Raw genomic sequence first — 11,965 nt, forward strand, 5'->3', positions numbered from 1 at the left:
CATTGACTACTAATGTTGAGGTTTCTATAGCAACCAGAAATTATTTTCTTCACATGCACTCTCTTGGCACTCACTCTCACTTGCTTTCAAGAACTTTTAGCACACTTGGAGGTTGTAGGGGTAAGTGGAGATAAGAGGGGTGTTAAAAATCAAGTGGATCTTACAACCCATAATGGTGTTGTGTGGAGGTTTCTAGGCATGATTTGAGTGCACATTTGAATCTTAAAAAGGACACAATTCATCTGCTTCTTGGTGATCAATTTAATGGTCTATCTTTTGAAATGCCATCCATTCTAAGACAAGAAGAATTTATGTTTTATTTTGATACTCACTGTGGGCAAGCATTTGAGGTGCATGGTAGTAGGCAGGCTAGCCAGGTTTTGATTAATAATAATTGAAGATGAGTAATTTGTCATGCAAGAGACGAAAAGGAGAAAGGTAACCCAATTGAAGTAGCATAGGAGAATCCAATGCTTTTAGTGTAGTTGACATGCTGAGAAATATTCCATAGAAGAATTCTTTGAGGGTAAGTTTTACCCTAGTTTTATTGAGATAATGAAGATCAAGGAATTGCCACATCGATGAAGGAAACATAATATTTGAGATACCTTATGTAGACCCTAATACAAGGACTTCAAGATTAGATAACAAGTTTGATGGCCACATATGGACAAGTGGATATCTCTAGGCTGTTTGAGGGGGTTGTGAGATATTGAAAATGTCCATGGAGGACAATTGCAGTGCTTGAACAATTTATGTGTAGGGGTGCAAAGAACAAAAGAAAAGAATAAAAAGTTTTGGGTGTGTCACCTATCTAGAGTATGTCTAGTTGGATCCAATACAAATGGCAATGGAAGCTTGAAATATTTCTATTATTCTGCACCACCAACTTGCATCTCTAAATGTCCTTGTAAGCTAGTTCTTTGCTTGCCATCAAAGATTACTAATAAGAGAATAACCAAAGGGATTATTCATCTTGGTGGTTATCACTTGCACCTTGTGCCTAGGTGGTGTGACAAAACAAGCAGTGATGGAGGTCCAAACAAGAGTAAAGGACGTGACATCTAAAGATTGCCAAGTCAACAAGCCCAAGTCACTTCAACAAAACTAGCAAAGGAAATAGTAATGGAGTTAGCACTTTTTGAAGATCACATGAGAGATGCTAAGCTATCTGTGAAGGACTTGGGTGAGGTGTTATTAAAATTGGCACCGACACACTTGATAAAAGAAGATTGTCATGTTGGAGAAAAGAAGCACAAGTGGAGATTGGCTAACCAACTAGTGACTATGATGCAATCTTTTAGCTTAAAAAACACTTTCTTTTTTACTACTTCGAAAGCATGGCCTTTCCTAGACAATCAGAATTCTTAGGTTTTGAAAGGTACAATGTATTCAAAATTTCAACCCAAGGGCCAGGTAATGGTGTGGATCTAGTCAATAAATTGAGATTAGGTGGTGAATTAGGGAGCTATTGGGTTTGTTTTGACTTTGTTAAGGGAATGCAAGAATGGACGACAATGGCTTGCCATGTTTATAACCCCTATGTCCAAGACATTCAAACCATAGAAATTGGAGACTTCAAGGTGGATTAAACAGAAGCAGAAACTCTTTTTGTACCCTATTAAATAGAGTTATGGAGATGGAGGGTTACAAAAAGAAGCATGAACTCTTTTTTGGGCCCTATTAACTAGAGTCAAGGGAGGGTTTCAAAAAGGAAAAATTTAAAGGATTTATGGTTGATGATGAGGCTCAAGCAAACATGCAAGCTGTGAGGATAATTTTCAATAGGGGACCAAAAAATGTTATAGGTGGTATGACAAGAACGGTCTTTCTCATTCCATATTGGGAACAAAGCATGCAGCAACACACAAAAAAATGCATTCCTCCCCATAGCTAATAGGAGTTGAAAATTGAAGTGTCGGGCATAGAAAGCATCACCCTATGAAAGTGGTTGAGGAAAGGACACACAAACAAGTCCAAGAACTCTATCCTTGAGACATGGCTTGTGTGGTGGCATGCTAGAGTTGCACATTGTGGTGGTGAATACATGATCAAGTTAAGTCAACTAGTTTCTAAAAGAAAATTATATGAAGACAATTGTAATTGAAATAATTTAATAGATGTTAAACATTTGTTATAGCCTTTGGAGGGATAAGTACCTGATGCCACGAGAAAACTTAGCAAGGTATATGCACAATTGGTTGGCCTCCAATGAGGGTTAAATATATTTCTCTATACAGTGCCTTCTATGGTGATCTTATGAAAATTCTTATACAACAATCAAAATACGACTCCTGTCTTGAGGGTGGACACCTTGGATGTGGACAAAGCATTCAGAAAATTAAAAAAAATAGGCTTTAACAAGTACAATTCCACTAGCACCTAGACATGTGGTATACCTTACTAATGAACTAGATGTGGTATACCTTACTAATGAGCTAGATGTAGAGCTTAATGCTATAAAGAGAAGGATGGTAAGGAGGGTGAGGTAAAGTCAACGAGGTGATAGCTCAAGTGGTGAAGGTGTTTTCCTAGAATCAAGAGGTCCTCGGCTCAAACCCCCCTTGGTGCTTCCTCGGCAGCGGCATCGCCTACGGGTGGATAAATAAGGGCCTATGGGCGGCTATTTACAGACGGTGAAATTTGGTAACTATGGGAGGATCTTGGGCCAAAGGCCAGTTGAAAACAAAAAGGACAGTGAGGTAAATGCAACAAGAAGGGTTTTAGACTCCTAGTAGGGATGGAGATTCACATTGGCCTAAATTTGAGTATGTTACACAAAGTGCACGCCAACCAAGCCCTCATCATCACTTGTATGGAAGAAGAGATGAGGTGGAGGTGGATATTCACCCCATAAGGTGGGCTAATGAAAGGGAAAAATAAGGTGGTGGAGTGCAGTAGTGCCAAGGGTACTTATAATGAGAAAAGAAAATCCAATGACCTAATTGATAAAAAGGGAAGAGAAGGATTATTAGGGGTGCCATAACTCTGTTTTGAGGGTCTCATTGAGATCACTTTAGGCCCTAAAAAACAATTTGTGTAGTTTTGTGGTAGCAACATTGATCATACATGGGAGCTGACAGAACTTGCGAAGGAGAGACTAGTACGACATCCTATTTTATGGCCGATTATAACTGGGACATCCTTGGATTTTGCAAAGATAGAGGCCTTGTGGGATGTAGGATTTGATTTATAGAATATTAAAACTAAAACACAACAATAGGCAAGGATGGCTACATTGGTAATGCTGGGAGGGGTGCACTCTACTTTTACAACAAACAAGATAAAAAAACAATTTTTGTCTTTTTTAGTGTTAATAAAATAAAGGCATCTTTCCTTGAGTTTCTACACCACAGTAATAAAGGAATCTTTTAAAATTTTTTGGGGAAAGAGAAAGTATGTATTGGATCATGTTCAACCTCCCTCTTCTCTCCTTTTCTCGTCGTTCCCTTATCACTTTTGTAGGATTTCAAACCGATGAATGCTCATAATGTGAATACCATTCATCTCAATACATGACAATGTTCTACAATACCAGACCTGCTTGAAAATGAATAATCCATAGCAAGAGGGGGAAGAGGGAGGGAGGAGGGGGGGGAGAAATATATTGCATAATTGAACCCTCTACAGTGAGGTTGTTTCAATCAAGTACTACAGGTCAAGTCCTAACTAATATATTGCATAATTGAACCCTCTACTACAGTGAGGTTGTTTCAATCAGGTACTACAGGTCAAGTCCTAACTAATTATCCATGCATTCAATTGTGTAAATTAGGGTAGGTTCTCCTACGATACAAGGCATTGTAAAGCTCAAGCTTCGATAGGATAGGTTGGTGGATGAAGACATTCTCACTCTAGCTTAAGCCTAGCACATGCAACTAAATGAAGTACAAGTGTATGCAAGATACGACTTCTTCTTGGATTCTCTATGTGCAAAATCTAGACATCTACAACATGGTTTGTCTTTCACATGCACATCATATTTTCCCACGTGTGCATCATCCCTGTGTGATTCGATCTTGAAAACTTCATACTTGTGCTCCCCGCTCTCTGTACTTCTTCTACCACAGTAGCTTTCATGTTCAAAGCGAGCTTTATTTTTTTGGCCGCTTCCTAGGATATCAACATGCGGTACTTGACTCTTATGCCATTTTGCATACCTGAGCCACCAGCCATTATGTTAGGAGTGGACCCATATGGCAGTTCTTTTGAAGTTGTAGTTGTAAAGAACCTTGAAGGCCCACTATTATGCGGTGGGGTGGGCCTAACACCTTCTACATTCTTGCTCACAACCTGGTATCCACCTTTCCATAATGAATATACCTCCTTATCTGTGAGGTTAGTTCCTATAGCATTTGGTCATATCTTGGGTTGTGGATTGGGTTTTGGGTCTAGGTTGGTGTCCATAATATAGCAATGAAACATGTGTGGTGGCTGGGTGATAGCCTCTATAACACCACTAGAGCGACACACAAGAAGACAATGTAAGAGGATTAAAACTTGGGGACGCTAGGATCCCAGCTTAAAAGGCACCAATCATCTCAGTCTCTATCTCTCCTGACCTCCGACTAATACAAAGGGACACTTCTACACCTTCAATCTGACTTGGCTATCACCTCCAATTGTCCTCCCCAGTCAAATTAAATCACCAAGACTTATGATCTTTATTCTAAATGCTTTAGCTGACAAGTAGCTGACCTAAATATCTCTTAGCTACCCGAGACAGATCAGATACTCGAATCAGACACTAGTTGATGACCCCATGCAAAAATTATCCTCCAATACCAACACACTTCAAATCCTAACTTCAGAACTCCACAACACTTGTCAACACTCTTTTGCTGATCTGAATTCACCTTAGTCGATATAGACATGATAGAAGATTCCCTCCAAAATCCTCCTTTTGTCTCCAGTCCAAAATGACTCCTCCAAGATTCTCTATAATCCTTCAATACTACCAGCCAACCTTATAGCCACAACCCCAAGGGCTTACCAAACACTTGGCTATCCCTCTTCTGACCTCCTAACTACTGAAACTCATCCAAATGGTCTAAATTGTTACCAAGTTTTCTCTCGGAGGCATAACCAACCAGCTCAGAAACCCTACCTCGATCAAGAACTCTCTCTTTTATGTCCACCGAATCCTCCTAGCCCTTTGGTTGCCCTATTTTCATGATGATATGATACTACCAAAGACCTACGGCCCACAATGACTTACTATTGACTCATCTAACCTCTGATTTGCTAAAACGGCTGCCTGCTTTGACTTAACTAGATCCGACCTCCTTACCTTCAAGTCCTCGAACACCTTTATTCCCCCTAAACACTCAAACCACACAAAGATACAACTCTATAGATGTCCAGCTGATCACAATGAACTCATAACTGATGCAGAATGGCCAATTTTCCCACAAACCCGTCTAACTTTTGTCAGGCTTCTAACCATCAGACTCGACTCAAAAAAAGCTTCTCTTGTATACCAAAAAGATCAAAACGACCCTTTTACCTCATCAGCCGACCCCCCTAGACACATAGTTGCATGTAGCTGACATTCTTCTGATTAAAACGACCCTTTTACCTCATCAACAAACCCCCTAGACACACAGCTACCTAGCTGACATTCTTATGATCCTATTCAACAACATTCTCTCAATAGAAGATGTGTGCTTTCAATTATGAGACAACTCTAACTTCCAAGATATCAGACATACCTTGTCAATGGCTCTATCTCAACAAAGATAATCAAAACAACTCAAACCAAACTCCATATCACAAATTCTCATCCACGACATAGATACAAGCTTTGAACACTAGGTTTTCTTCATGAAAACTAAGACAGACTGTCTCAACACCCCTAAGACAATGGGTCCAAACATACCAAAAAAACACACTGAATATTTGGGGATTCTTCATAGGTAAGCTCCAGCTATCACTATTCTAATCATCGGCTTAATTCATGAACTTAAACTGCAGTGAATTTACAAACTACAAACCAGAGGTCCTTCCCAAACAGATACAGAATAGCTCACAAAACTGATTAACATCAGTTGTGATTCTTCATAGGTAAGCTCCAGCTATCACTATTCTAATCATCAGCTTAATTCATGAACTTAAACTGCAGTGAATTTACAAACTACAAACCAGAGGTCCTTCCCAAACAGATACAGAATAGCTCACTGATTAACATCAGTAGTAGCAATTGAACTTGAAATTGAATTAAACAATGTCTCTAATAGAGTCGCCTCTTAGAAATCATCAGGGACACATCTCCTATCTGATTCTTTGGACGTTTATGCCTTCTCTTCTCTGATTTCTCCAATTCCACCTCAACTGCACTGCACTCTAATTCTACAACCTTTAAAAACTAGAATAACCTCCATTTACAGTAGCAACAACAAGTCTCTCCATTGTAGATCCTTCTCACACTACTCACTTTTTCACCTTCTCTGTTTTTTTTTAATAGATTATCTCAATTTTCCCTTTTAGCCTGTTGTTGCCGCCTCTTTTGGAACAATTACGTCGACTCTCTTCCCATCATCAATCCAATTTCTATTTCTATTTTTTTTACCTACTCTTATCCTCCGCGCTGCCACGTTGTCTCTACCACCTTAGACTCTATACACATCATCCTTCGTACATTATGTATTTCACACTCCACGTTTGTTCTGAGTTCTTTCATAGTGTTTCACACTATTTTCTGCTTTCACATTACCCTTATATGATATGGTGTCAATCTCAGGCCATTCACCCTGTTGACTAGGTCCTGCAACAACAACTGGTAAGTTCCATTAGAAAAAACTTGATGTATGATAAAAGGCCCTTTCCACCTGACTCTAAACTTGGTATGAAAAGTAGTATCCAGAGCATTATTGTATCTGAGGACCAACATTCCCTTATTCAAGTCCTTGCTTCCTAGCTTATCATTAAAAGCTTTAATCCTTTTCTGTGACTGACCATTTCATACCATTTTATAGACTCCTCTCTTTCCAATAGTAAAGAATATAAATTTGTCAACCTCTTTTTCTCTTACTCATCTTGGGTCATGTCATGTTGCAACAAAAAGTCAAGTGATGGTAACATCACATTCACTCGTAATACACAGTCTTCTCCATACACTAAGTGATATATGGTGTATACCCAGTAGCATTCTTTTGTGTGTGTGTGTGTGTGTGTGTGTGTGTGTGTGTGTGTGTGTGTGTGTGTGTGTGAGAGAGAGAGAGAGAGAGAGAGAGAGAGAGAGAGAGAGAGAGAGATGAGGTGATCGAGGGGAGAGAGAGATGAGATGAGGAAGGGAGAGAAAAAGGTGAGATGAGAGAGGAAGAAAAAAAGATGGAGAGAGATAGAGAGAGAGGGTGGAGAGAGAGGGAGAGAGGATGGGAGTAAGATGAGAGGAGAAAGAGAGAGAGAGAGAGAGAGAGAGAGAGATGGTGGTAGGTAGGGAAGAAATGGAGAAAGAGAGAAGGAGTGAGAGTTACTAGCAACCCTCCTCTCTTAAAGGTGCGAACATTCTCTCTCCATTAGCTCCTCCCACTCCTCCCACTACCTCCACCACCATCTCTTAAAGATGTGAACATTCTCTCTCCATTAGATCCTCCCACTACCTCCACCACCATCTCTCAGCTCAGCCCACTTTGTCCCCTCCTGCCCATTTTATGTCCGTTTCCTCGCTCTCCCTCTCCCACCCTCTCTCTCTCTCACTCACTTAACCTTGCTCCCATCTCTCTCTCTCTCTCTCTCTCTCTCTCTCTCTCTCTCTCTCGGCCCACCTTCCCTCATCCCACCCTCTTCCCTCTCTCTCCCTCTCCCACCCTCTCTCTCTCTCTCTCTCCCTCCACCTCTCCCACCCTTTTCCCTCTCTCCTCTATCCTCCCTTTTCTCTCTCTCCCTCTCCCTCTCCCACCCTCTCCCCTCTTCTCCCCTCTCTCCCTTTCTCTCCCTCCCACCCTCGCTCCCAGTATCCCTCCACCAAGCTTCCCCAAAAAACACACTCGTTGTTTGATCTGATTCCCTGCTATGTATGCATGCCTTGAGTATCACACTATGCGTACTAGTGTTTTTTCTATGTGCTCCCACCTTGGTCTCTTTGTATTGTGTGTTGTAGCCTTGGTTATGTGCACCATACATGCTAGTCTTTTCAGTGGGGCTACCTTGGTCACCTTGTAGTTTGTGTTGTAGCCTTGGTTATGTGCCTTAGATCCCTCTTGATATTGCTTTAGATCCCTCTTGATATTGCCTAGTTGATGTTATCCCTACCCAAAAACTTTTACAAAAGGAACCCCACAAATATTTTAATAGTAGGGACATCCGAAAAATGATGGTTCCCCTTACCACAGGTCAATTGTTGCTCTTGAGTTAATTTGCCAACCTTCAGCCACTTGTCAACCATATAGTTTCCTGGCCATAAAAAGTGTGAGCCCAATAACCTTGGCCATGCACCATTAAAATTACCTTTACTTGATTAAATTAATTAAATCTTTATCTAAATTTAAGAGGTGTTCACACAACATTCACATGGCTAGCTTTAATTCACCTATTGAGGGTATGTCTAGAACCTCGGCATTCTTTTGCACATTTCACATTAATAAAATATCAAAATTAAACACATAGCTAGAACCTCGTCATTCTTTTGCACATTTCACATTAATAAAATTCCCACTTGGAGACTTCTTTATTCCTTTGCACATTTCACATTAATAAAATTCCCACTTGGAGATTTCTTTATTCCTTTGCACCCAAACTTGACCTTTATTACAATAATTATTTGAGTCCTTACATACATATAGAAAGTCTCTTTAGGTTTGTAGGATACCCTATGCCAATGTGCAAAAACAAATGTATCCTTAAGAGATGAAAAACATCCATGTGTAGAGAACTCAAAAAAATCTTGCTAAATTTTAAGAATTTAAAGGTATTCATAACCAAAAACCCTTATTTTTTTCTTGTTTCAAGACATTAAAATGTAAAATTCAAAGTTTTTTTTTAAGATTTAAAAGTGCAAAACACAAGCCGAGATTTTTTTTATAAAACTTCCCTATGCATGCTGCTTATTTGGGTTGGCTGATACTTCACAACTTAGAGCTCTATTTTCAATGAGGTCTAAGTTGTAATCTAAGGATGGGTTGGAAATATACTAATTAACGTCACAACTCGGGTGCCTTGCCCAATATTAGAAAGTTCAACATGAAAACTCTAGGTGCCTAGCCTGGTAATATAATTTTATAAAACATCCACAAGCGCCTTGCTCGTAACTATTATTACATATGGACTAACACTATTAGTTTATTTTTAATGTCATAGCAATTATAATATTTATCCATATATTCTTACTTGAAAATTTTCGCATATCTCATTTACCACTTTTGATTCTGGGATGCATTCAATGTATTCTTTATCAACAACTTCTAATATTTGAAGCCTACTAAGATACGTTCATCCGCAAATTGTACAAGCTTAAACGTTTTTTTAATTCTAATCTTTGTGTTACATTTCCCTTCTTTTTTTTTCTCTTTGACTCATATAGGTCTACTATAGTTTTCACATATTATGTGAAATCCCTCCTCCTCTTGAGGAGGAGAAGTTGAAATTTGGCTGGTAGTATGTTATTTTTGGAAAGGCTCATGAATATTGAGATGGATCGAGAAAACAAGACTAGTAAGCAAAGTCACTAGCACAAGAAACTTTATAACTTTACTGATAGCTATGTTTCATTGGATAAGAAATGTCCCACTTTTTGAAGCTACTATTGCATGAAGACACTCGCACAAAAGAGGATCATGTTTCCAAACTCTCGCCTTTTGCATAAATAGTAAATGGATTTTTGTATGTTAATGCCACATAAAGCCATTGTGGATGTAATTTTATGGTTGAAATTATTAGAAACTAGCTGAAATCTTCATCTGAGCGGCTTTGAAAATCCAAGTAGGAAACTCGAGGAAGCTTCATAAAAGTCATAGGCCATTTTTTAAAGTTGAATTCTTGGTTCTAGAGTCATACGTTCATACACTGAGAGAGGGACATGTTCATACAGTGAGAGAGGGACATGCCGCGTCGAGGAAAGACGATTCGCTCGTAAAGTCGGGATGACTTTGTACTCCTTAAACAGAACCCTTTCCTTTGCAGGGAATAGGCAGAAGACGATGGCTGATCCGAGGCTTGCAAAGCTTCGCATCTCCAAGGATCTCGACGATTTCCACATTCTTGTAGACCCATCAGTGGCCACCATAACACAGTCCCCATTGGATTTGCACGAATTGCATGCCTTCATAGCAAGCCCCCCTTCTTCCTCTTCCTCTTCTTCTGCTAACAACCCTCTGCACTTGGTGCTTCACCTACCTAAAAACTACCCTTTTAAGCCGCCCAGCTTGCAGCTCCAGCCCCCTATCATCCAACACCCGCACGTGGATCCCCAGCAGGGGTACGTGTGCTTGAACCTCGTGAAAAACGACTGGAAGCCTTCCTGCAACATCGCCAAAGTTGTGCAGGACCTTATCCTGCTCTTGGGAATCCCAGATTGCAGACGGTGCTCCGTTGAAGCCGGCGGACCAATTACCGATACAACCACAGCTGCAGACTCGAAAGGCGATGGTTGGTAGATAATTGTTGTTGTTGTTATGGTGTGAGTGCGCGCGCGGGGTGTGAGAGAGAGAGAGAGAGAGAGGGAGGGAGTGCGTGCGTGCGTGCGTGCGTGTGTGCGTGCGTGCGAGAGAGAGAGAAAGTGCTGACCCTTTTTCTTGTGTATAATCGAACAGTCATCCCTAGAAATGGTGGGGATGCCCAGCTTCGCATCGTGAGAGAGCTCAAGGATTTCCCACTCGCCTCAACGGACGATCCCGATTCGACGATCGCCACTATTACACACTCGCCTTTTGACCTGTATCGCCTGCACGCTTTCCTTATTGGCCCACCACCCTCACCCTTATCCTCATCATCACCCTCCTCTGTGGCCAAGAAGGCCTTGCACTTGGTGCTTCGCCTGCCTCCCGACTATCCCTCCAATCCGCCCACTGCCCAATTCGAGCCCCCCATCCAGCACCCCCTCGTCGACCAGCAAGGCTTCATCTGCGTCGATCTTAAATGGTCCCCTTCCACAACAATCGTGCAGGTTGTCCAAGGTATTTTCACAACGTTGCGCGGGCCGCAGCAGGCGAGAGAGCCCAAAGGCCGAGGACTGCTGGCCGCCCTAAACACGGCAGGAGGAAGTTCAGGATCTCCAAACCGTACTGCCCCCGAGGACGGCGGGCCCGAACCACCTCCGAAGTGTAGTAGCCCGCGGGCCAATTCTCCTCCAAACGAGCCCAAGGACGTGGCCCATGCCTTTCCAAGATGTGGTGCTCCATCCACCAACAAAGAGCACAAGGCTAGAGCATCTCCAAAATGTGAAGGTCCACCCAAGGAGCAAAAGGAGCCCGTTAATGGCAAGTATGAGCTCGAAGCACTCACAAAATGTAGTACACCACCCCACGAAGAGGAGGATGACAAGGACAATCCACAAGCATTTCCAAATTGTAGCATTTGTAGCTGCATACATTGGTCCAAATTCAAAGCCACCACAACATAAAGCGAGTGTTAGTAATTCTATGTTCGAATGTTGAAATCTTCTTTAAAAACTAGAATTGTCTTGTGCACAAAGGGTGAAGCTAACCTCAAATTCTTCATGTGAAATTTTGGGGTTACCTTTCATATATGATCATATAATTGTGATAATAGACTATGCATTTATGTGTCTACAATTTTGTTACACTAGCAATGTATGAGCTTTGAGTTGAAAATGTGGTGTTTGTTGTTTGCATAATCATTTTTACCATTTTTATACTTACGTTTTGGCCCTTAAAAAAGATAACAAGAAACATTTGAATGTTATTAAGATGAGTAAAATGACAATAAGGTGTTTTTACCACCAAAAAAGATTGGAAAGTGTAAGGTATTTGGGCATCGATGATGTTATAACCATATACTGTTTTTGTGT

At 40.9% G+C, this 11,965-nt stretch overlaps 1 protein-coding gene across 1 annotated transcript; it reads left to right on the plus strand.

Moving 5' to 3' along the window:
- Nucleotides 1–10,029: 10,029 nt before the first annotated feature.
- Nucleotides 10,030–11,721, plus strand: LOC147631191 (uncharacterized). The gene is made up of 2 exons (XM_086809527.1): nucleotides 10,030–10,584; nucleotides 10,749–11,721. Exons 1-2 carry the CDS (start codon nucleotides 10,080–10,082, stop codon nucleotides 11,555–11,557), a joined length of 1,314 nt encoding a protein of 437 aa, XP_086665653.1. The 5' UTR covers nucleotides 10,030–10,079; the 3' UTR covers nucleotides 11,558–11,721.
- Nucleotides 11,722–11,965: the final 244 nt, after the last annotated feature.

The sequence above is a fragment of the Cibotium barometz genome, chromosome 15 (assembly GCF_041138505.1).
Source record: "Cibotium barometz isolate CiBa-2024 chromosome 15, ASM4113850v1, whole genome shotgun sequence".
NCBI classification, from domain to species: Eukaryota; Viridiplantae; Streptophyta; class Polypodiopsida; order Cyatheales; family Cibotiaceae; genus Cibotium; species Cibotium barometz.